Below are 26,452 nucleotides of genomic sequence, written 5' to 3'. Positions count from 1 at the left end.
TCCCTCTATTTTCCCAGCTCTCGAAACAGCATATTCTCTGTATTTCTGGGAGGTGTGTGTTGTACCATTTGGGTTGGGCTAGTGTTGGTTTTGCTCCACAGCCAATATGTTTGTGTGCTTCTCTCCAAGCATAGCGGATATGAAGTGACATTCTTGGCATTTTCGATATTCGATTGTTGACAGCGTATAGGGCCTGGAGGGGTGGTGCGGGTTGCATAGCCTCTGTCTCAATGCGGATAGGTGGTAGTGTGGCTTCGGCATTCAGCCATTCGTTTACCACCCCTGTCTGTGGCGCTAAATAGTATGTGCGTATACATGGTAGTCCAATGCCTCCCTCCCATACTGAGCGTTGGAGTGTTGGGAGAGCGATTCTAGGTTGTTTCTCCCCTCAAAGCAGTGTGCATACGTTTTTGTCTATGAGTGCAAAGGTTTCGTGAGGGATGGGGAGTGGAGCATTTTGTAGTACGTATAGGAGTCTTGGGAGTGTCATCATCTTAAACAGAGCTTCCCTGCCCTTTAATGATAGGCGGAGCGATTGCAGGTGGGAGACGTCCTTGCTAAATCTATCTAGTACAGGTTGTAAGTTTATCAGGAGGAATCTATCTAGGGTTGGGCCAATGCGTATGCCGAGGTATGTGGACTCTCGAATGAAGATGTGGTAGGGGCAAGTCTCAGGGATTGCGGCGTCACCTCCCTGAATCGGGAAGTAGATGGTGTTTTGATCGTTTACCTTCAGGCCGGCGAAATCTTGGTATTCTTTGAGGGTATGGGACACAATCGGACAGGAGGTCACGGGTTTATAAGATATATGAGGAGGTTGTCTGCATATAACGAGAGCCGATCTTCTCCTCCCCCTGGCCAGGTGAATTCAGACCAGTTTATATCCGCTCAGAGTTTAATTGCTAGTGGCTCGATAGATAGCAAGAATAGGAGGGGGGAGAAGAGGCAGCCCTGCCTGGTTCCGTGGTCCAATGGAAACAGTCTGGAAGACTTGCAGTTCACTCTCACGGTTGCCTCTGAGGGTGCATAGAGGAGTTTAACCCAGGAGTAAAGTCTCGCCCAAAGTTTATCCATGCCATGATTTCCCACAGGGCCTCCCACCCGACTGAGTCAAATGCTTTTCCAAAGTCGACCGCTAGCAGGGCTAGTGGGCACGGTATCTCTGGGGCCCTGTCGAGAGCGAGTCGGACTCTGCGTAGATTCATGCGGGTGGACCTGTTGGGCATGAACCCACACTGATCTGGGTGGACGAGGGACTCGATCCCCTTAAGCAGTCTATTAGCCAGTACCCGAGCAAGGACTTTGGCCTCTCCGTTGATCAGCGAGATGGGTCGATAAGAGGCACATTTTTCTGGAGGTTTCCCGGCTTTAGGTATGACCACTATGCATGCTCTTCTGAGGTCAAGGGGGAGTGCGTCCTGTTCTTTACTCTGGATAAACATGCGATGCATGTGTCCTATTAGTGTGTTGCTGAGGCGTTTCCAGGTCTTCACTGGGAAACCATTATGCCCCGTGGTCTTTCCGGTTTGAAGCTGTGCAAGCGCATCTTGCACTTCGTTTTCTGTGATGTCGGTGTCTAGGTGGTCTGCTTGTTGTGCTGAGAGTCTCGGGACCTCGATCCGGTCGAGAAATTTAGAGAGGGTGGGTGTGGGGCTCGTTGTGGGTGGTGCATAGAGTTTTTCATAGTAGGTGGCAAATGCGTCTACTATGTCAGAGTCTGAAGTTAGTAGTTCCCCATCGGGCGATCGGTTGGTCCGCACATACCATTTACTTTGTTTGCTTCTCTCCAGCCAAGCCAGGGTTTTATTTGCCTTGTCCCCTCTCTCGTAGATTTAACTCCAAACTAGCTGTTGAGCTGTCCGTGAATTGTCCAGGGCCATATTACTGAGAGCCTCTTGTGCTGTTATCAGGGCCTCTTGCAAGGTTTTGGTTCCCTGCGCAAGGAATTGTTCCTCACATCCGGTCACTCGTCTTCCAGCGTCCACGATTTTGTGAGTGTGTTGTTTGCGGTGGGCCGACACCACAGAGATAGCTTTCCCGCGAAGGACTGTCTTATATGCCTCCCATATTGTTTATTTCAAAGTATTCCGTGGTCTTCTTCTCTAGTTCTTCAGCAATTTCGGGAAGCCCCAGGTGAAATGTGTCTGGACGGTGGCGAGCGCTCTTCAGGGTTATAAGGAGCGGGGAGTGGTCCGAGATACCTCTCACCAGAAACTCAGCAGATACAAGCCTATGGGACATGTTGCGGGGGACGAAGGCGTAGTCAATTCTCCACTATGTCTTGTGTGCATTGGAGTAGAACGAGAATCCGGCATCAGTATCGTGCAGTGTTCTCCAGGTGTCAGACAATCCCATTGTCTCGGCAAAAGTGTACAGAGCGGTCGGGGTGTGTCGAGTTCCGGGTCTCCTGTGAGATCTATCCATAGTGACTTCCATGACTTCATTGAAGTGCCCACCTAGGGCCCACAGGTCTGCTTCCTCCTCCAACAGTACCTCCTGTAGTTCACTGAGGAGTTCCTTCGTGAGTGTGGTAGGAGCGTAGGCCGCAATGAGGCCCCATTGTTCTCCCCAGATGTCACCGAGTACCACTACGAATAGGCCGCGGAGGTCGGCTAGTATCGGTTGAGGTATTGGAGACACCCAGACTGAAGCGGTAGATTTACCACATGGAGAGTCACACCCCTTGGGGGGGTTATGTTGCAACCCGGTCGTTGCGGTGTTAGGGCTTCAACCGTTCTCTGTGGTGCTCTCGTTGGGCTGCAGTGCCAATTCGGCTTCCGGGCCGGTGGGGGTTGAGGAGGGTGAGGGCTGTTTGGACCTGGGTTTCTGTCCAGCTGGTCTAGGAGGCGAACGGCGGGTGCCAGGCCCATTAAGGTTTTGTGTTTCGAGCCATTCCCATGCCTCTTTGGGGGTGTAGAACAGGTGGGTGGCACCCTCATGATGGACTTTAAGTAGTGCAGGGAAGAAAAGAGTGTATTTAATTGACAAGGATTGGAGTTTCTTCTTCACAAAGTCAAAGGATTGGCGGGCCTTCTGGACCTCCTTGGTGTACTCCGGATAGAACCCAACGCGGTATCCGTTGTATGTGATTGGGCCCGAGGCCCGGGCCATCTGGAGGATAACGTCTCAGTCTCGGAAGTTTAAAAGGCGTGCAATAATCGTTCTTGGCGGGGCTCTGGGGCAGGGTCACCCCGTGGGCCCTCTATGTGCCCGCTTGATGGAGAAGAATTTAGACCATTTTTTGGGGGCAGAAATATAAGCCAGACAGTCTTCTAGGTAGAGTTCAGCGCTGGGACCCTCCTCCTTTTCTGGAATCCCAAACCATCTGGACTTGACCATCTGCCCTCCACAGTGCCTTCCAACATGGTTTCACCTACTCTCGCAAGAGGGGGGCTTAGTCCTTCATCGGAACATCAGCACTCTCAATCTCCACACCTGGCTACTTGAGAGGATGAGGAATAGGGATTGGAATCCCCCCAAAGGCATCTTTGAGGTGTTGCTTTTGTCCAGCAGGCCAGCAACAAAAGCTATCTACCGCTGGAAAAATGTGGTAGCTGGTGCAGGGCTAAGCATTTGGATATTTGTTCATGCAGTATCTCTACAGTACTTTCTTTCCTCTTACAACTTGCCCAGCAAGGGTATCTTGTGGCGTGTCCATCTTTAAGCGCACACCCGATAAGGCCCTTACTTCACTATACCCTTGGTGCTTCAATTCGTAAAAGGACTAGTAAACACTTTTTCCTAGACCTCCTTTGAATCGCCTGTTTAGCACAGATTGACATCTCACCAGGTCAGGCGATTGGGCTTTGCCGGTCGTACAGCAGGAATATTGTCTCTAACTTTGTCAATGCCCTCCAGACCATCCTCCCTCCAGCCCCACTTGCCTTCAGACCCTATCCTGTTGGAGGATGTTCATCAGCTTCGTTCAAATGGTGCTATAGAACAGATGCCACACTCGGCACAGGTGATTCAAAAAAGGATGGAGCCTTTTGTTTAACATTGGATCCACTTCTCTTCAACCTGTACCTGCACAAAGACAAGTTCAGGAGGATGATTGTGGCCCTGATCCTCAAAGGATGATGATATGCAGGACTGGCTGGTATGACTAAATCTTCAGGGTGCCTTGTTCAATGTGACAATTTCCCTCAAGCACATGAAGCACTTGAGATTTGTTGTGTGCCATTTCCACTGCCAGTTCAAGGTCCTGCCTTTGTGCCGATCTTTGGTACCCAGGGTCTTCATGACACTGCTGGTAGTGGTCCTGGCTCTTCTTAGGAGAGAAGGCATTCATGTTTTTCCCTACCCGGATGACTGGAATGTCTAAGTTTGCTTCTCAGACCAGGAAATGGCATATCCCCTGTATTCAAGAAGTCTAAGGTTTCACCGCCCAATCCCTCTTTGACACTCATTTGGGCAAGGCATTTCTGAACAAGGATCGAGTGCTGAAAATCTTCAAGATGTACCTGTTTATGATTCTGTGCCTGCCTGATCTTAATTGATTGGGCAAGGAGGGCATCCCTCCAACCCTACCTGAGACTCAGCAATCTGCTCCTCGCTGTTTGGTCCCCTGATTGCTTGTAGACCGTTTGCTGCCATTTGCCCGCCCTTCCCTCTTGTTAGCTCCATGCATCCTTTTTCTCTTCTTCCCTCACTGTGTTCTTCTCCCTATGATTGTAAAGCTTTACATTTCTTCACAAAGCTAGGCCCACGCTCAATAAATCCCATAATAAAAATAATGGTGATACATAAACTTGACTTGCTCTTTGCCATGGATTAGGGGTAAGCATGCATCTGCTTGACTTTGCCTCTGCTACGCATTGCAAATGGATTAAGATAGGTTGCCTGAGTGCCTTACTAACTCTAGTTGTTTCTTGTGTCTTTTCCAGAATCGGACGCCGTTAATGTTTCAACGTATGGAACCTCCATCGCCAACTGAAGAGGGCGGCATAGGACACAACGCCCTGCCATCCTCGCAGATGGAGCCAGGAGGAGATCCGTAAGTATCAGACTTTAATTTCTCTCTGTTTGCTACCACAGCTCTGATCACTGACTGTGAATAAATATGCATTCTCCAAGAAGCACAGATCTTTTCCTTGGGGTGTGGATTCCTAGATAATTACCCTCCTGTCATGTCAAATATTTCCCCATTCCCAACAGACAGAATTGAATCTAACCTGAAGTGTAATTTCTCATTCCTTGAGCGTCTGTCCTCTGACTTCCATTCAGGTGCTTGTGTTGTTGTATAGACCCCTTGATGTCCTATGTAGCTCATATGTCAACAAAGAATTATTTATTTATTTATCCATATATTTACTTTTATTTATAAAAATCACATCACATATGAAGTCGACGTTGTCAAGAAACGAAAGAGTGTTGGACAAATAAGTGGGTAGATACAGTAGTAGGAGTAAGAAAACAGATGTGTGATGGAGGTCTGGTCAACATTGCTGTCTGCGAGACTCCTCTCTATTTGTTTCAAGTGAACCTTTGTTCATTTGAAGGGAAGCCTGTATTTAGCACTATGGAAGACAGGAAGAGACTTGTCAGTAAAGTATAATGAGCTTTTAGAGTTGCCGTGAACATGGTTCATTTCTTTTACATGGTTCTATTAATTTCTTTCTAGCCCTTTTTTGTCTTTTATTTGAGTGGTCAGAAACCGCAGACTCTCCTATTTATTGGACTACAACTCCCATCAGCGTTAATACAGTTAATGGTGAGGGATTACGGGAGCTGTAGTCCAAAACATCTGTGGAGTTCGATGTTGCACTCTTCTGGTCTATTTGATGACAATCTTTTCTGGTTAGTTTATTTCTTCAAAGGTCCAGTATATATGCACAAATCTAAATATTTCCCTGTCCTACTTCTCTTCTGTGCTTCCTAACTGGTTGTGATAGCCTGCATTCACAGGCCATCCATTAATGCTGACTCCAAAAGACATGCTGCGATTTCAAGAAAGAACCTTTTCTCAAACCGAGCACACACATGCATGCCTCTCTCCATGCGCCCGACTCGCTCCCTTCACCTGTACATCACAACAACCACAGTGTAATTCAATATGTCCCCCCACTCCCACCAGGTTGGGCAGTAGAGGCACAGTATATGCCATCAGGTATGGCAGGGTAGGAGTTGTGAAAGAGGGCGAGCAACGACTAAGAGTAACTGTATCACCAGGATGGTTGGTTTTGTATTTCTCTGTCGTCCTGCTCTACTCCCTTTCCGACTGGTTGGGACCAGACCATGAAGAAAGGAAAGAAAGCATAAAAGAGAAGGAAGAGGCAGCATATACTTGATCAAGAAACCAGAGGAACAGGAACAAAGAGAGAGATGTGGGGACGCTAGACGCATGGTGTCAACCCGACACAAGAAACCCTAAGCAGGGAAACCAAGAGAGAAACCCTTGAAAGCCTGAGCCACGGCAACAGCCAGACATGAGAAACACAAGAAAGGGGAACACAAAAATATAGCCGGGAACACCAAAGGCAAAGCACCAACACTGACTGCGTTTTCCACGGACAGGAGCCTGAATGGAGTTGGTGGGCGAGACCACAGGAATTCTGTGGTGGACCATAGGTCCCTCTATCATTGTTGATACCACCATGCAAGTAAGGACACAGAGGGTCTCATTACATGTGTGACGGTGCATAAAAAACGTGCCTGTATTTTTGTATGCCGGCACATTTGTTTCAAAATGGCAAACTCAAAGTTTGCCACTGGTGGTGCATGGAAATTACCGGTCACAGTATTACCATCTGGTGGGATCCCGCTGGTAATACTGACGGGATACCACCAGATGCGTAATGAAGCTCAGAGTGACCCTATCTTTGTCAACAGACAAAGATATTGGATAGAGAAAATAGAGCCGGAAGAGAAGTATAATGCTGTTGGGTACTTTACGACAGCTTGTGACCTGAAGAGGTCCAGAAGGAAGAAGGCTCCCGGAAACACTTCCTCTCTAAATAAGAGCTAACAGAGAGAAGGGCCAGCCAAAAGAGGATCAATATAATAAGAAAATAATGTGACTCAGTATAAAACATGAGAAAAAGTACCCCTTTGAGGAAATGAGCTAAGGAGATGTAAGAGAACGGGATAATAGAAAGAGGAAAGACAGATGAATAATAATACCATGGGAAAGGGGGAGAGTCACAAGTCAATCCATACATGACCAAAAGAATATGAAAAGAATACATTATGATGAATTACAGTTCAAAGCAAGCAGACCAGTGAAGCTAAATAAAAATCATCCAGACCAAAGCAAATCTAGCCAGAATTGACCACAAGCAAAAGGTTATTCTGACATAAAGAAACCAGAAGAGGTTGTCAAGGAGAGCGGAAAAGTACAATCCGCTCTTGAAGAGTTACAAAGATTGTCACACAATATATCTAGAGACTATTTAAAGATTCCCTATTATTGAAGAACCTTACAAACTGGTACTTAGACGTACCTTCAGGAGAAGGGAGACATTGTCCACTTATAACTCAGTTGATATAGTGGTAGAGTCAGATGGGTTAGTTTTTCCCACAGATGGGAAGTGTGCGAGGAATCTGCTAGTGGACGCATTTCTAGTGGACTGGACCTTCCTTCTCCACTATTCTTTCCCTCCGATTCACGTCATTCAGTGAGTTTTCAGGAGGTTGAGGAGGTTTCAAGCACCCCTGATCTTGATCAACCGGAATTGGGCGAGGAGGACTTTTTACTCAGAATTTCTGGACTTCACCATCTGCCCACCTCTCAGGTTGCCTCGTTGTCCGTTCTCCTATCCCATTCGGAAGGCTGTGTACTCCACCTGAATGGGAAATCCCTCACCCTACATGCGCAGCTCTTGATAGGATGAGGTATGATGACTGGGACCTCTTCGAGAAGGTACTCGAGGTGCTGCTGACTACACGCAGACCGTCAACAAGATTTCTCTGTGCGTGCAGGTGGAGAAGATTTGAGGCATGGTTCAGGGAACTCGAGACTGATCCTATCTCTTACCCTACCACTACAGTGATGGAGCTCCTTCTGTCACTGGCCCCTTCAGGCCTTGAGGTCACCACTGTCAAAGGATACTTGCTGGATTTGTCTATGTTCAAAAGGTCTCTGGATCAGGGGTCCTTCTTCATGATCTCGGTTATGGGCCAATTCCTGAAGGGCTCTGTGAATAAGTTTCTGCATACTCCCTTTGTGCTTCATAACTGGGACCTTAGTTTGGTCCTCACATTTCTGATGGCGGCTCCGTTTGAGCCATTGCATTCTTGTTCTTTGTGGTTACTTGAAAAACGCTTTCCTAGTGGCCACCACTTTGCCCAGGTGGGTCAGTAAGCTTCAGGCCCTATTTTGAAGGCCTCCCTTCCAATGATTTCTTTGAGAGAAGGTTTCTCTAATGGTGAGGCACGGATTTCTGCCCAAGGTGGTGTTTGAATTCGATTTTTCTAAGGCAATTGACCTTCCCATGTTTTATCCACTCCTGCAACCCTCTAAGGAGGAGAAGCGTTTTCACAGACTGGATCCTAAGAGGGCATTGAATTTTTACGTAGCCAGGACAGCTGAGTACAGGAAAGTTGAACAATTGTTTGTGGCCTTCTCTGTGGCCAGGAAAGGTTTAGCAGTCTCTAAATGAGGTGGTGGCTCACGCTGTGCATCTCTGAGTGCTATCACAGTGCATGGAAAGAGTAGACCCTGGGCATCTGGACCCACTCCTCCAGAGGGGTCTCTACCTCCTGCAGAGAGGCGTACCGGTTAAGGCCAATTGCCAGGCTGCGACCTGGTCTTCACGTCACAGTTTACAAAGTATTACAGCCTGGATGACATTTTACAGAACCTTCTGCTGTGAAAGCTTTCATCCCACCTCCAGCACGAGTACTGCTTTGGAAATCAATCTGATGAATCTGCGGGAGAGAGGCAATCCATTGGAGGAGATTATTTAGTGTAATATACTTTCTATGGATTCTTCTCCCGCAGATTCCTCATCACCCCTCCCATCCATGCCTGTTATGAAAGCGTCAGCAGTCAGTGACTGTCTTTCTCTTGAGAGGAAAGAGGTAAACAATGGTCCAAGGGTCTTCTGTCCCTTTATTAGTTCACTACTGCATGCTTACTGCAGTCTCTATTTAAAAAAACAAGAAACAAAATCCCACTTGAGATTACATTTTCTATTCTCTTCGCCCGTTTCTTGCTAGTTTTCCTCTGCAGTGGATGAGCTTGGGGAAAAAAGTGTGAACTGAGGTATGGGGGCGTTGTGACGCAGTATACGTATGGCGACCAATGTCATGTCTGGAGCCGACAAACGAGCATCGAGCCAGTGCGGATTGGCGGCCGAGTCGAGGTGCTCTGCGCCCCATGTCGGAAAGGTTTCTAAGCAGCTGACGCTGGAATGTATATCTATCTGATGAGAAATCTGCAGGAGAAGAATCCATAGAAAGAACAGTATGTTAAGTAATTTCTCCTTGTTTCTCCTTGTTCGAATACAGTCAGGTGTAAGGATTCCTTTATTTGCGGGTGGAGGTTGTTCTATGTCTTTCCCCAAAGTGTTTCCATGTTAATTTTTCTTCACATCTTGAAAGAGAGGGTTTTTTGTCCTTTGCGGTTGTCCTCTCTGGGATCTTTCCCAGAGGGCCAGTGTTCCAGCTTTTGTTTACTCTAGCAGGGCTGAGGTACTGGATTATGGAACAGATAGACTGCACTTCCCAAAGGTAACTAAGGAGTTGAACAAGCACTCAGTTTGTCTTGCTATTGACAGTTTACTGAGAACATGCCACAGATACAAGAGCTAGTTGCAACTGCCTTTGGTCTTTCAGCAGAGTTATATAGCCTAAAGAATGAAAATGGCAAGTTGCATTAGGTGGTGGCATCTCGGGATGCCACAACGATGGCAGGCTCGTCACGAGGGAAGATTGACAGTAACCCAAGAAAATGTCAAATAATTTCTCAATGCCTGTACATCTGAGTTTACCTTATACCCTCAACAGTTCAGTATTGATCGAGCCATGGTAAGTTACATTATCAGTAACCTAGCAGGGAGTGCTGTGTGGGGGGCAACACCCTTATCTCTTAAACCCTACTTAGATAATTATACACTCTTTTTATGTGACCTTTAGGACTATGTTGAATGTTCTTATTATGTTTATTCTGTGTAAGAAGAGCTGGTGGAAATAATCCAAGGCAACTCTGACATTCTATCTTACATTTCCCATTTTTGTTACTTGGCTTCTGAAACAGGTTAGCAGGAGAGCATCCAGTTCACCTTTTTTCGTTAAGGTCTCAGACATGTGATGAAAGATGAGTTGGACAGTGTGAATCATCCTACCAATATGCTAGCAATGGTTAACTTGGTCTTGTAGATTGATTATTTTCTACAGAAGAAACAGGTAAAGAAAAAGAGGAAGCGAAGAGCAATTTTCAGACCAGTTGTTTACCCCAGCTGTAGCTACAACCCTTTCCCTAGAAATGCGGTATTAGGGTTCAACAAAAGAACCCTTGCAGATTAATCTTATTAGAGGTCCATTATACAAAGTCTAAAAAAAGAGATGCAGACAATTAGGGTTCTGTTTTCACTGTGGTGAGAAGAGTCACATAGCTAGCCAGTGCAGTGTGCTTTTGAGTACACATGTTAGGCTGTTTGAATGTCCAATATCTGTATCAAATGAGATTGTGGAAATTCTTTGGCATCTCCCATAGAGTAGTGTTAAGTTCACAACAAGCTTTTGTTGCCTGAGCCTCTAAATTTCAGTATCATGTTCAGAGAACCGATGTTCTTTCTTGGTATGTACATTTTTTGACCAACATAGCCATTTCTGCCCTGTTGGACTCTGGGGCTTCTGGTGTGTAACCATTGACGCCATATGCCATTTATATCCAAGGCACACAATAAGATGGTGATGTGATTGATGGCAGCACTTTGTCTTCTGGCCTAGGGGACCCTGTACCAAGAGTCTACTGTTGACTTTTGGAGAACACAGAGAGAGCTTATTTTTATATTTAATACTGTCTCTGAATTACCCTGCCATTTTGCGTCTGCCCTGGCTACAAAGTCACATCCTTTTCATGCTGGGAAGCTAGTCTAATGGTGATGGGGATCTAGTTTTGTACACAGACTTGTGGTGTGCCTGGATATTGGGGAGTACGCCCTTGAGTTTTGTAAGAGGCTAGGACACCATGAACTCTAGCATTGGCAGAGTTGTTTCCACAGAAATACGACTTCAGTGTTCTGTTTGTTAAGCCCACCTCTTGCACATTGCCTCCCCACCAGTTCTTCGATTGTCAAAAAGACCTTGTTCTATTTAGGGTTCCCACTTTTGGGGAAATGTATACTGTATCAGACACTGAAAAATTGTTTCTAATTGGGCCTCATTACGAGGTTGGAGGTAGCCTTGCCGGTTTCTACCGGCAAGGCTACCCTCAAACTCGCATCCGGCTCCGGCACCCGTGAAAGGGGAATCACCAGGCCATCCCGACCTCAGCAGAGCCGGTAATTCCCCTTGCGCTGGTGCCAGAGCCGGTATGTCCCCATTCCCATTTGAGCCCCCATAGGGTTCAATGGGAATGGGGAGGATGGTAGCAGCGGTACCGTTTATAAAGGTACCGTTGCTACCATCATGCTCTGCTCGCGTGTGCCGGTGTGGCCCCCTGGTCAGACCAGGTGGCTGCAAGGGCACCCACGAGGAGAAGTCCTAGTATGGCGGTACGGTAGCAACGTGCCAGTAGCGATACCGGCGCCGTTGTTGCCTTACCACCATACTTCTAATGAGGCCTGATGGGAATCTTGTAAAAGCGCAGCTTGGTCCCTCGTGGCACTCGGCTGGAGCCGCGCTCTTCTTCCTCCCAAAGAAGACAGGGGTACATAGACCCTTTATTGACTATCGCAGAGTAAACAAGTGTACTATTCAAGATGGTTATCCGTTACCACTTTTTAACGACATCATGGTGTCAGTCCTTCATGCCACTGTGTTCACAAATCTGGATTTGCACAGGGCTAATCACCTGCTCTGTGCCCACTTGGGGGATAAGTAGAAGACAGCAATCTGTGCACCATTTGGTCATTTTGATTGCCATTTAATGCTATTTGGGCTTCTCAATGCCTTTCCATATCCCCTGGATCCCATCTTCTCTGACATGTGGAATCTCTCTTTGAGCGTGTATCTTGATGACATTCTGGTGTTCTCCTTGTGATTAGAATGCCATCAAAAACGAAAACATGGTTGTGCTGTCATTAATAGAATATGAGAGAGTCATCTCCATATGAAAATTAAAACATTTGAATTAGAAAGATCTTCTGTAGAATACATGGACTATGTCTTATCTTCAGTCTCCATAGACATGGATCCCAATAAGGTGTCAGCTGTGTTAGATTGGCCATCGCCTACCATTGTCAGGGAGAAACAATGTTTCTTGGGTTTTTATCAACATTCATAAAGATTTTCTCTATGTACAGTGTCGAGCTAACCCCCTCCTTTATTTAGTTATTTATTTATTAAGCTAATATGGCGCTTTTATCCAAAGCGATGGACAATAATGGAGGAAACAGCAGTACAAAATGACTGTAGTTTGACAAGGAAAACCAAGGAAAGAGCTCACAATGACAAAAAAAAACAGTTTAGGAAGTCAGAGATTGAAGAAGATGGGATTTGAGATGTTTGTAAAAAAAAAAGGTGAAGTGAGGGACAGGAACGAATATCCCAGGGGAGGGAGCTCCAAAGTTTAGGAGCTAAGAGTTGGAAAGAGTTAACCGTGAGGATGCACAGGGAGGACAGGGAACAGACAGAAGAAATTAAGAAGCAGAGCTGAGATCACGGGAGGGTTGATGCAAAGAGAGCAGAGATAAGGGAGGAGGAGTGTAGAGCATGAATGCTCTTAAAACCAGACTTAGAAACTGAAAATCACACCTCCGTTTCACACCTCCGGAGAAGTAGAAGTAAGGCAGAATGAAGTCCAGACTGCAGAGTGAAGGATTGATCGACGTGGCAGAATACATTAGTTAGGGAGATTGACATATAAGGAACAACAATAATTAAAATGGGACAGGCTGATGGATTGTAGCAGTCTCCTAGTGGATGAGAAAGGCCGATAATAGCAAATGTTCCCGATATTGAAAAGATGAAATCGACAAACACGTACAATGGTAGCAATTTGAGGTTAAAGAGAAGAGAGAACCAAACATTTATCTGAGGGTACCGGCTTGATGACTTATTAGGAAATGAAGAGGAGGGAAGAAAATAGAAGAAGGGGGCGAGATCGAGGCAGATGCAGGAAAGAAAATAATGTCAGTTTTGTTAGCATTTAAACAAAGAAATTGGGAGACCATCCAAAACTTGACAGTGGAAAGACAGGAAGATAGTACTGATGAACAGAGTCAGAAAAAGATGAGCAAGAAATAAGGATTTGGGTGTCGTTGCTGTATGAGTGTACCTGGAAACCATGGGCAAGAATTAAGGTGGCTAACGGGGAAGAACAGAGAGAAAACAAGAGGGGGCCGAGAACAGAACCTGGGGACAGAAAAGGGTAAGGGGTGGGAATAAGAGGAAGACCCTCTCCACGAGACAACAAAAGAGTGATTAGACAAATAGGAAGAAAGCTAGTGAATAGTAGAATCAGAAAGTCCAAGAGTGGAGAGAGTAGAAAGAAGGGTAGGGTGGTCGACCGTATCAAATGCAGAGCTGAGATTGAGCAAGGCAAGAATAGATGAGTACTTAGAGTTGCAGGCATTAAGAATAGAGTTAAGAACAGAGAGAAGGGCGGGTTCTGTGGAGAACCCAGAACCGAAATCCGGACTCATGGGACTTCAATTGAACTTCTGTGAGCAACATTATTCTGTATTGAAAATGGGGCTCTCAGTTATGAAGGAAGGCTATGAGGAATGGCGACACTTATTGGGATCCTATTCTGACACTGCAGCGCCTGCTGGGCATGTTTATTCACTCAGTATACATTCAAGATCACTTACAAGCCAGGTACCCAAAATGCCTTAGCAGATGAATGTTCACAACTTTGTCCTGATGCCTCAGACTCGCAAGCCTCTTGCTCCCAACCCAGGTCCAGTTTGTCATGTTCTCTGGTTTCCTTGATGACATTAAGGAAGAGTTTCAAGATACAGTTGTCTTCTCTCTTTGTCTCAGTCTGATAGAGAGAGGCTGAGCAAGGCCCAACTGTTAATTCTCAGCTCAGTTGTACCTTCCATATCCACCTCTACAAGAAAGAGTCTTACAATTAGTGTGCCATGACTCTTTGTTGGCAGCTTATAGAAGGGAGTTCATTACTGGTGAATTTGTTTTCCCAACAGTATTGGTGATCCATCTTTATTCAAGATGTCAGGAAATGTTTCTGCTTGTCTTATTTGTGCCTAATTTAAAGCACTGTATAAAAGGCCTTTTTTGGTTACTCTGACCTCTAGAAACACTCACTAAACCTTTGAAAATGCTCTCCACCGATTTTATTACAGGTCTTGCTCTCTTTTTCTGACGGGGATAGTGTAATAATGGTCGCTGAATTACTTTACTAAGATGCCACATTTTTCAGCATTAACCTCAATCCCATGTGTATCTTCTATCAAAGTATTTTCCATAAATAAAGCCATTGGTTGTGGACCTTTTGCTTTCCCGTATGCCTACACATCCTCCTTCTGTTGATGTGGAAATCAAATCCGAATAGGAAGCCGAGTCATTCTTGACTCAGATGTTTTTCTTAGTCGTCTGGAAGGGGTTATCAAATTTCAGATTGTGGGAACCTGCATCTTTTGTTCACACCCCATGCAGCATTCAAGCTTTGTTTTCACCTGTTCTTGGAAGCCCAAGGCTTTGGGGAGTATACTGTTAGACGTAACAGACAAAACAATGCTTCCTGGTCTGTGTATCCTTCTGGAGACGCAGGCCAACAACCATATCACGACCCACTGGCATTCCCCCACTTGTCTTCACCAATATCACTGTGCCCACACAGGATTTTACCAAAAATACAGCCAAAACAGAATGAATTGCCAGTTCTTCTAGGGGCTTGTATCCATCACCATACCTACTGTGCGTCGTGTCATTTCTAACGATGTTGCCAGTGACCCCTTGCAGTTATGTTCTCCAGCATTGGATCTTTCATGGATTCACATGCTTAGAATATTCCCCGTCGACAGACTGGGAACCCTCGGTAAGCTTATAAAGCAGCTTGCCATAGGAAAACGTTTGACACTTTTGTGTCCTATCTACGTCGTTTTGGGCCGCTCACGCACGCCCCACTAGGACGTAGTGGTATAAATGCCACGCCCCCGCGGCTCCCTTCAGAATTCAACCGTCTCCAAAGTGGGAACACCTTGTGTATTTTCCACTTGGTTAGGTTGTGTTGTTGCGTTTTTTCTTCTAATGTCGGGAAAAGCACTGTTCCGCCCGTGCGCTACGTGCGGACTTAAGAAGGTGTACGAGGGGGACGGACATATGGACTGCATTTACTGTCTGCACCCTCATCACTCGGCTGACAAGTGCGACATATGTAAGGGCTTCTCCCAGAAGACTCTTAAGGATCGGAGTCGCAGACTTGTCGCATGGTTGACCGACGGAGCGGGGGCATACCCGCCTTCGGAGGTGGGCTCCACACGCAGCGCGGCCTCGGTGTCAAAATCTTCAGGGGCCCAGCGCCGCTCATCGTCGTCAAGAAATCGCGACCGGTAGACAAGGAATCGTCGGTAGGCCATTCAAGGGACTCTTCTTCGAAGAAGGCCTCTTCGTCCTCATCTTCAGCGAGAAAAGACAAAGAAAAATCTAAATCCTCCTCGGGCGATTGTCATAGATCGACCTTGAGTCGAGAGAAAGAGAAACGCAGGTCGAGTTCAGAAAAGGCGGGTGCAACGCATAAACCTGCACGACCATCACCGTCGTCGACGGTTGGGCAGTCGTCACCTGCTTCTCTGCCGCTGACGCAGTTGACTTCAACCGTTCCTGGATCGCAGGCGACGACAGCGTCGTCGACGGGGCCAGCTATTGCTTCGTCGACGGATATCCCGCAAGAGGCCTGGCGTCCAGAAGTCTACGACCCAGTTTTGCCGGACACACTTCTACAGCAAGAGGCCTTGTCGGTGTCCTCGGGAGACGAGGGAGAGAGGATAGCTGCCCCTGCAGACCTGGGGTTACAAGTTACCACACCTCTCTCAGGGAGCATTCCGGGTTCTGCCCCCTGCTCAATCCGCAATCAATTTTATCATTGGAGGTCTTGTCCATGCTGCAAACGCTGCTGAGGACACTGGATGACAGACTGCCTCGAACAACTCCGGCCAGGTCGGTCGTCGACGACCCGGGCCCGTCTCGCCACCCACCACCTTCAACTCCTGCGGCAGGGCCTCCGGAAACAAATCTCTCGGCCCCTCGCCACAAGGAAGGGGAACTGTTGGATTCGGAATCAGGCAGCAGAGCGTCGTCGGTGGTCTCCCTTTCCCCCTCCAGGGATCCGACCTGGGAGTCTGATGCAGAATTGGAAAGCCGTCTCCCCCAGACGATATCGGGTAATTTCACAACATGATGGCCAGGGCTTGCACGGAATTCGGGCTGGCCCAAGAAGAAGAAAAGGAGGACTGTTTTCTTTTCGACCACATGGGAAAAAGGAGAAGGTCGGTGTTTTCAGTGCCCATCTTGGATCATGTGTGGAAGGAAGGTCTTCAAACCATGCGTCACCCTTTCTCAGAGCCAGCGATGCAGGGTCGCCTAGAGAAAAAATTCAAAGCCCCGGACTCTACTCCCAAGTGCCTTTCCTCACAACCAACACCTGACTTTGTGGTATCGGCGGCGGCGGCGAGAAAGACAAGGGCTCAACACAAGTGTACGACCCCCCCAGAAAGTGATGGTCGACGACAGGATGCTTTCGGCAAAAAAGTCCTGTCGGTAAGTGCTACCACAGTGAAGGCGGCCAATTCTCTCGCCATAGTTGCTAGATACGACAGAGAGATGTGGCATCGGTTGGCGCCAATACTGGAACACCTTCCGGATGAACATCGAAAAGCAGCTATGTTGCTGGTCAGGGAAGGTGAGGAAGCTTAGAATCATGCCATGAACATCGCAGTAGACCTTACAGAGTTGGGGTTTAAGCAGGTGAACAACGGCGTAGTCCTCCGACGGCAAGCATGGCTAAAATGCACCAACTTCCGACCGGAAGTGCAGTACAAGGTACTGGATATGCCTTTTGAAGGAGACCTCCTCTTCGGCGAGAAGGTCGGCGAAGCCCTGAAGGGCATGAAGGAGGACTCGGACACAGCGCGTTCCTTGGGGACCCTCCAGAGTGGTCAGAGGTTTCGGTCTTTTCGTCCCTTCAAAGGAGCATCAGGGAATTCCAGATTTTCAGCATCGAGGGACCGACCCTTCGGTAGGCCAGCATATTCCTCTCAGGAATACAGGCGAGCTTCGCAAGCGGCTAAACGTCGCCGGGACTACCAGGCCCCCAAGAAGAGAGCAGGTTACTCGTCGACGAGGGATAAACAGAACAACGACCAGCAATGACGGGCATCGGAACGTTCTGGGGGGCAGAGTATCATGTCACATCAATGAATGGGAGCTAATAACGACAGATCAATGGTTGTTGGACACAGTAAAATACGGACATTCCCTGCAATTCAAGAGCACCCTCCGCATATTCCACCGGCGTGTGTAGCTCAATCCCATCTGAGCGTGTTGCTGCAGGAAGTAGCACTTATGCTACAAAAAGGGGCTATAGAACTGGTCCCGTCGTCACAAAGGGGTCAACGGGTTTATTCCCGATACTTTGTGGTGAAAAAGCCAAATGGAAAGTGGCGTCCCATCCTAGACCTGCGCGAGCTAAACAAGTCGTTGAAGAACATAAAGTTGAAGATGCTCACGCTCCAGGAGGTGATCAGGTCAGTTCAAGAAGGGGATTTTCTGGCGTCTCTGGACCTGCAGGATGCGTACTTCCACATACCGATGTGTCGGCGACACAAGAAGTACCTAATGTTTGTGGTAGGGCAGACTCACTACCTGTTCACAGTTCTTCCCTTTGGACTGAAATCGTCCCCCAGAACGTTCACGGAATGCTTGGCTCCGGTAGCAGCCTGGCTGAGAAGGCAAGGCCACCATGTATACCCGTATCTCGACGACTGGTTGGTGAGGGGGTCCTCCCCGGCGTCGACGCACATGAGTCTACAGGACACCATGAGCGTCTTGCAACGGTTGGGGTTTGCGATAAACTTCGAAAAATCCTTGTTAACGCCGTCAAGAAGCTTGGTGTTTCTGGGTGCACAGTTAAAGACCCAGTTGGGGTTAGTCAGACCCTCCCTCGACAGGATCACCAGGCTCAGTCGATTGGCAAGTCAGTTGAAAATCAATTCCAGACTGTCGGTGAGAAAATATACATTAATCCTGGGAGCTATGGCGTCCTGCATTCCTCTGGTGCCCAACTGCCGCCTTTTCATGAGGTCAGTGCAACAGTTTTTGGCGGACCGTTCGACGCAAGCTCAGGGCCTCTGGTCAGACAGGCTGACCGTCGACGACGACAAGCTCCTATTAACTCTTCGGTGGTGGAAGAGAGTTCAGAATATTTCCAAAGGAGTACCCCTACAGCCGGAGTTCCGGTTAACCGTGGTGACGAACGCATCCCTAACTGGCTGGGGAGCGCACATGGGCACTCTGCAGACGCAAGGCCGTTGGTCTCAGAAGGAATCTCTCCTGCACATCAACGTTCTGGAATTGAGAGCGGTCCGCTGGGCCCTGAGGACGTTCCTGCCTCACATCAGAGGATCCACAGTGAGAGTTTTGACGGACAACACCACGGCAATGTTTTACTTAAGGAAGCAAGGCGGCATGCGATCCAGAGCCCTCTCCATCGAGGCTCAGAAGGTGTGGCACTGGGCTCTAAAACACAATATATCCATCGTAGCTCATCACCTTCCAGGAGTAAGGAACGAGCAGGCGGACTCGCTCAGCAGAAATATGGACCAGATTCACGAGTGGGAAATAGACACCGAGCAATTGTCGAAGGTCTTCGAGAAATGGGGGCAGCCTCCGCTGGATCTCTTCGCCACGAAGGCGAACAAGAAGTGCGAGATGTACGCCAGCAGGTTGCCACAGGAAGATTCGGTGGGAGAAGCGTTATCCTTCCCGTGGACGGGCAAGTTCCTCTACGCCTTCCCTCCGTTTCCTCTGATATGGAGGACTCTGCAGTGGATACGCAGGTACAGCTGCCGAGTCATTCTGATAACACCGTGTTGGCCGAGGCAACCATGGTTTTCCGACCTGCTTCACCTGTCAGCGGATCACCCGATAACGTTCCCGAAGGTGCCCAACCTCTTGTCCCGGGACAAAGGAACGGTGTGGCATCACAACCCGAGCAGTCTCAACCTCACAGCGTGGCTCCTGACTTTTCAGAATTTGGTGCCTTGAACATTCCCTCGGACTGTCGGAAGATATTACAGGCTGCGCGGGCCCCGTCCACCAACAAGTCCTACAGGTGTAAGTGGAGGAGATTCTGTACGTGGTGTCAAGGACAGGCAGGAGTGGAACCTCTGAGGGTTACTCCAGAACAGCTTCGTCCGTATCTACTACATTTGGCGAAGAGTGGTTTGTCCTTTTCATCACTAAAGGGTCACCTGGCGGCCATCTCTAGGTTCACAAGAGGGAGGAAATCAATGCCCTTGTTTAGCGACAGGTAAGTGAAACACTTCATGAGAGGTTTTATTCCGGACGTTTCCCCCGGTCAAGCGTTTTCCACCGACGTGGAGCCTTAACATGGTACTTGCAGGGTTAATGAAACCACCCTTTGAGCCAATGGCCACGTCGTCGATGAAGTTTTTATCATGGAAAGTGGCTTTTCTAATAGCCATAACATCGGCTAGACGGATCTCAGAGTTGCAGGCATTGGTCATAGACCCTCCATATCTCAGGTTTTTCACAGACAAAGTGATCTTGTCAACAAGTCTTCGTTTCATCCCGAAAGTTCCTACAACTTATCATAAACATTCATCCATTGTCCTGCCCACCTTCTTCGCGACTCCCTCATCAGCTGCGGAAAAGGTCTTGCATACCCTGGATGTCAAGAGAGCTCTGAAATTTTACCTTCACCGAACTCAACAACTTTGATCTGCGCAGCAACTCTTTGTTGCATATGGGCCTTCGGCAAAGGGGAAGGCAATTTCAAAACAAGGTCAGGCCCGATGGGTCTCGTCGACGATTGCCTTCTGCCACTCAAAAGCGGGAAAACCGCTACAAGGACGTCCGAGATCTCACTCGACCAGGGCGACTTCGTCGTCGACGGCGTTGTTTGTTTGTTTGTTTGTTTGTTTTATTTATTTGTAGAGCGCTCCGGACCCGTGGGTAGAAGGGCGCTTAGGAAGGCGGTTACAGGCATAACATATACATTACATTTACAAAGTACAATAATTACAAAGCAAGGGTTTACGTACAACAATTTACATATAATACAAGTATGGTTGCGGCTGCTAGCTTATTAGAGGTGGGGGTAAATGCTACTCATTGTTCAGTAACCAGCCAATAACAAGTTTCCTAAAGATCGGGAAGGATTCCGTGGTTTTAATTATGAGTGGTAGGGTGTTCCAAAGTTGGGAGGCTAGCACAGTGAAGCTAGTGCCTCCTGCTCTTTTTAAGGCAAATCTGGGCACTAACAGGCATAAGGAGTTGGAAGATCTAGTGGTTCTAGATGTAGGTTTTAAGGTGAATTTGTTGGAGAGGTACGGTGGGGCTAAATTGTTTAAGGCCTTGTACGTGAGGCAGATAGTTTTGAGGTCAATTTTTTGCTGTATGGAGAGCCATTTGCACGCTTTCCTGGTTGTGGAGATGTGCTCACGCCTTGGGATGTTAAGTGCTGCGCGTAGAGCATTGTTCTGGAGAACCTGGAGTTTGTTAGTTACGGTTTGGTTGGCTCCAAGGTACAAGCTGTTGCAATAGTCTAGTTTGGATTGAATGAGTGCTCTGGCCAGAGTGAGGCAGCTGTCGGGGGATAGAAAGGGTCTGCTAGCCCTGATTAGTTTACCCGTATAGGCAGTGGCCGAGGCGGTTGAGTTGATTTGTTTGACGAGGTTGGTGTTGGCATCAAGGTGGAAGCCTAAGGTTTTCACACTTTTAGCAATAGGGATGGTGTTACCGTCTATGATAATGTTCTTGTAGCTGGGACTGAGTTTGGACAGGTTATTGGGAGAGCTGACCAGAAGAAGCTCCGTCTTCTCATCATTCAGGCAGAGGCCGTGGGTGGCCATCCATGCCTGAATGATGGAGAAGATTTCGTTGATCCGGATGACGTCCGCATTGTAGTTGCCTGAGATGGTGAGGAGAATCTGGGTGTCATCTGCGTAGTTAGTGTAGGTGACACCCAGATGGTCCAATATGTCAAATAGAGGCTTTGTAAATATATTATACAAGGTGGGGGAGACACAGGAGCCTTGTGGGACTCCGCAGGTGATGGGGATCGGGTCAGCAGCAGCTGTGGTGGAGAAAACTCGCATGGTTCTATTTGCTAGTAAGGATTTTATCCATGCAGAGGCAGAGGAGGAGAAGTGGGGTGCGATAGATATGTGGTTGCATAGTATTTCGTGGTCGACTAAGTCGAAGGCCGCTGAGAGATCTAAGAGAAGTAGGATTGCTGCATTGCCTTTGTCTTTGATTTCATCAATCTGACTTTTGAGGTCAACCAGAGCGGTTTCAGTTCCATGTTGAGGTCTGAAGCCAGATTGACGCATACCTAGCAGTTGGTTAGATTCCAGGTACTCCTGAATCTGGATATAGGCGACTCTGTCCAAGATTTTTAACAGAAAAGGGACAGTGGTGATTGGTCTATAATTAGTTGGTATGGCTGGGTCTAGGGATTGTTTTTTTAGGAGAGGGAGTACCCAGGATTGTTTTAGGTTGTTGGGGACAGAATTGTTTTCGAATGAGAGGTTGATTAGCTTGGTGATAAAAGGGGAGAGGTCTCTGGCAGCGTCTTTTATTATTTGGGCAGGGCAGCTGTCCCCTTTGCAATTAGAGGGTTTTAGGGAAGTAATGATTTTTTGGACTTCCAGGATAGTCACTTTCTTAAAGGAGAAGTCTATGTTGGCTTTGTTGGGTGTAGGTGGGCTTAAACTGGGGTTGGTGGTTTTGTTGCTGAGGAGTTGTTGACGTTTGTTCTCAATTTTGGTCTGGAGCCCTGTGATTTTATTGTTGAGGGCATTCTGGATGCTGGTGCACCAGGGTTTATCTTTTGAGCAGTTGTCTGGAGGGGGATTGGGGTTTTCTAGCTCCTTTAGAATTTTAAATAATTCTTTGGTGGAGGAGCCTGCCTGGTCAATCCTGACGTTATAGGCATCTTTTTTGGTACGAATTATCTCGCTTTTGTATAGCGTGGAGATGTTTTTGAGATTGGATTTGTTTTCAGGTGATGGGTTGGTTTTCCATAGTAGTTCTAGTTTAGCTTTCTTCTTCCTGAGTAGTTTGAGTTCGGGAGTGTACCACGAGTTCAGGTGGTTAATTGGTTTGCTTTTGCGTAGTTTCAAAGGGGCAATGGTATCAATGGCGGTAGCCATGGAATTGTTGAAGGTGTCAACTAGTAGGTTAAGGTCAGCCTTGTCCGGTAGAGCGTTAAGGGTGGGTAGGACCAGAGGTAGTAAGGCTTCGGGGGTAATGTTACGCTTATTTCTGGTTGGGCAGGCTGGAGCCAGGGAGCGTTTCTTAGGCGTGGCCCGGTTGGTGTGAATTTCAAGTGGGATAAGGTAGTGATCTGTCCATGTAAGAGGTTGGGGGGCCTTGCAGGTGGTGTTGCAATTAAGAGTTGCTACCCAGTCGAGAATTCTGCCTTTCTGGTGGGTCGGAGAGATACTAAGTTGGGTGAAACCGTGCTCAGTGAGGGCGTTTGCTAAGGATGCGGCTGTTGCGTCCTTGGGGTCGTCATATCCCAGATTGAAGTCGGCGAGGATGATAGTTTGTGCTAATGGCTTGGAATTTTCAGTGATGAGCGCTGTAATGTCTTCTTCAAAAGTTCCTGGAGGGCCTGGGGGTCTGTATATAAGGTGTAGTGTGATCGTACTTGTGGGGGAAGTTTGTACCTTGATTGTGAGTAACTCGCAGGATTTAAGTGAAATGGTGGATACCAATCTACAGCCTAGCGGCGATTTTGAGATGAACGCTACGCCTCCTCCTTTACCATTGGGTCTGTCGGCTCTGAGGATGGAGTAGTTGGCAGGAATGGCTAACGATAAGTGTGGTCCTGAGGCCTCGTGTAGCCATGTTTCCGTTAGGGCAAGGAAGTCAAGATCATATGTTAGAATGGTGTCAGCAATTTCTGTGGGGTGAGCGGGCAGGGATCTGGTATTGAGTAAGGCTCCTTTTAGGGGTAGTGAGACGGGCTCATTAGGGGTCTTTAATTTCTTTTTGGCTTTGGTATTGAGTTTGGCAGGGTGGATGCTGTTTGTAGGGGGCAGCCTAGTGCTTAGTCTGTTGTTGCGGGCAGAGATGTCAGGGTTGGTAGAGCGTAGGGGTTCTGGAGATTTTTGTGCGGGGGGCACCGATAGACATGGAACACTAAGTGTACTGTGATTGGGAGCTTTGTTAAGGGTGGTATTGGCAGGGGAGCGGTTGTCTATGGAGGTGTGGTGAGAGTGGTGATTAGGTGGAAAAGGCGGCTGGGAGGGTAAGAAGGGCGTGGGGCAGGGGATCGGGTAGTGCCTGGGGCAACCTAGATTGGCTAAGCCGTTGTTGACGGTTATGAAGGTATTGCTGGTACAGAGTACATTGTCTGGTATGATGCAGAAAGGGAACATGGTGAGAGTGAGCCAGGAGATCATGGTCTGGACGCACGGCTGCGCAATGCGAATCTGGTACACACTTGGGCTAGGATACAATGAGGTAGTGCCTAGATTGGAGTACAAATAAATGCCGTGCGGTAGCAGCTGGGGCTATATGCTAGACAGGTGTAGGCAGGTACATGGAACACATCGAGGCAGTGAGTACAATGACAGCAGTGGTGGGAGCAAGGCTCAGGGGTTTAAGACAGGTTAAGTCTACTTATTCAGAGTCAAACAGTGGGGGTGCATCAGATCAGGGTACTCAGGCAAAGCAAATAGCAAAGCTTGCATATACATTAGCATGTTAGGCAGGGAACAATGCAGAATGCAAGAGGCGTGGTGTAATTGTAACAGTGCAACAATTCAGGCAGAGAAGACATTCTAGTGTTGGCAGCAAGTATTGTCAGATCAGGTAAATGCCAAGCTGAAAGGCACGGCAGAGTAAGGCATGTACCCTGGAATTAGCTTAGATCATGTGGACATGTCTTACGCGGAGCGGTGCAACATATGCAGGCATAGATCAAAGTGTGGCACAGCAAAATTGGGAATACACAATGAGCGTATCAGGCAGGCAGAGTAGCATATATCATGGAGCTAACAAGAGGGTCCAAGTTGCGGTTCTGAGCAAGAGCTCAATTATTTCCAAAGCGAACATGGGGTTGACAGCATAGTAGTTTCAAGGCAAGCACAGGCGAACAGAGCCGCAAATGAAAGCAGTGCCGTGGTCATGCAATGCGAAGGTATGGGCTGGGCGGCAATGAGAACAGACATAGGCAATGCAAGCAAATAGGCGCTGAAATGGAGCGATCACTTGGTGGTAAGCAACTGCGAATAGGTAGCGACTAGGGGCTCAAATATGTAGTTGGCTCAGTTGATTAAAGTCAGGACGCTTGTAATAGATGTGCAGACTTAGTACAGAAGTGTGCAAGGAGCAGGTTGCTATGTTGCTACAGCTTTTCAAGTGGTGTTTGTGATTATATTAGCATAGTAAAGGCATTACCAACATCAGGATAGATAGTATATCAGCAAGTTCAACAGGCAAGATAAATGCTTGTAGGGCAGTAGGCACAGAGTGAACAGCTTATATAGCTATACTAGGTATCAAGCTTGTGGGAATAAGCATAGCATTTGGAAGTGCCAAAATAGTTGATAATGTTGCCAGTCTTACTTTCAGGATGATGAGAGCGCTAGTCCATAGGTTCACGAGGAGGAGAGTCAGCTGTGTAACCACAAGCAGGGATTAGTGCGAGGTGGAAAAAGGGCATAGTGTCCAGGCGAACGGCGAGTAAGGCTGGGACAGGCTAGGACAGGAGTCAGCCTTGTTTCACTGGGCCTTGGTGAGAGTGGGCCGGCTTCGCCTGCCGGCTCCCGATAGGTAGCTGAAGAAGGGTCACCAGCCAATCGGGACTCAGCAGTGTCTGCTGGGTGGATTAGGCAGTGGATGCCTCAAATGGGTGGCGGGCGGCCATCTTGGAGTGTGCTGGGCTCCACATGGTGAGCAATGGTGGAAGCATGCACACGGTCGCAATTTCGGCCGGAATCACAGCGCCAAAGCAGATTTCAGTTGCAGGGACAGCAAGGGCATCTGGGCATCGTAGCTGGGATATTGTGATGCAGAGAATCCGTTTTGCACAATTTGGGGGTGCGCTTACCGGAAATGGTTGTAAAATTCGGGGTGCCTTCCCTTTGGTTGACCACTGCTCCTGCAGGGTCAGGGGAGCTCCTGCTCCACTGAAGAGTTGTGGGCGGGGATTCCACTGACAGACATTTGCAGGGCGGCAGCATGGTCCGTGCCCCATACATTCACCCGCCACTACTGCCTCGAACGACAGCATGCGGACGAGATACAAATGGGACGAGCAGTCTTGCGACACCTTTTTCAGTAAGGTAAGCCCTTTTCTTCGAGAAGGGTCTATGCTGGTTTGGATATGTATTTGTAGATGCATATATATATATATATATATATATATATATATATATATATATATATATACGAATATACGCATAGAGGTAAACGCGTGTGTTTTATGTATGCTTTTATGGCTTATATGAATATTACTCGGTGCAGTTCTGTGGCATGTTGTTAATTTCGAATCTTATGTGCTCATGATTCGCCTTTTGCAGGATGGGGTGTGTGCTGAATTGCATTCACACCTCCTCCATTCTTTCATGTTCACTGCTGTACATTCTATTCTAAGCATGTGAATCCATGAAAGATCCAATGCTGGAGAAGGGAATAGTTTCTTACCTGTAACTCCATTTCTCCAGCATTGGTATCTTTCATGGATTCACATGCGCCCTCCGGCCTCCCCAAAATGCAATCATCTTGTAGTTCTTGTTTCACCCCGTTCCACTTTGGAAGGGCCGAAATCTGAAGGGAGCCGCGGGGGCGAGGCATTCATACCACTACGTCCTAGTGGGGCGTGCGTGGCCCAAAACGACGTAGATAGGACACAAAAGTGTTGAACGTTTTCCTATGGGAAACGGCTTTATAACCTTACCGAGGGTTCCCAGTCTGTCGACGGGGAATATTCTAAGCATGTGAATCCATGAAAGATACCAATGCTGGAGAAATGGAGTTACAGGTAAGAAACTATTCCCTTCCTTGCTTCTTACCTTTACTGGGTTAGAATAGGGTTAGGAGTAGGGATTTCCGTTGTTTGTGTATGATTTCTTTGTTTCTTCCTGGAAGTGTTCATTTGTCTACACATCTTGGGCGAGAGTATTTT

General features: G+C 47.7%; 1 protein-coding gene across 18 annotated transcripts in view; it reads left to right on the top strand.

Annotated features, from left to right (window-relative positions):
- The window catches only part of CACNA1A (calcium voltage-gated channel subunit alpha1 A), a 2,932,691-nt gene that overhangs the window by 2,574,763 nt on the left and 331,476 nt on the right, over positions 1 to 26,452 (top strand). For all 18 annotated transcript variants that reach the window (XM_069604327.1, XM_069604317.1, XM_069604315.1 and 15 more), the window contains one exon: positions 4,887 to 4,996. In XM_069604327.1, coding sequence (XP_069460428.1) covers positions 4,887 to 4,996 — 110 coding nt within the window. The remainder of the gene's footprint in view (positions 1 to 4,886; positions 4,997 to 26,452) is intronic.

The sequence above is a fragment of the Ambystoma mexicanum genome, chromosome 3q, assembly GCF_040938575.1.
Source record: "Ambystoma mexicanum isolate Mex_15411 chromosome 3q, UKY_AmexF1_1, whole genome shotgun sequence".
Classification (NCBI taxonomy): domain Eukaryota; kingdom Metazoa; phylum Chordata; class Amphibia; order Caudata; family Ambystomatidae; genus Ambystoma; species Ambystoma mexicanum.
Note: the sequence above shows the minus strand (reverse complement) of the source record. Positions and strands in the feature narration are given on the sequence as shown.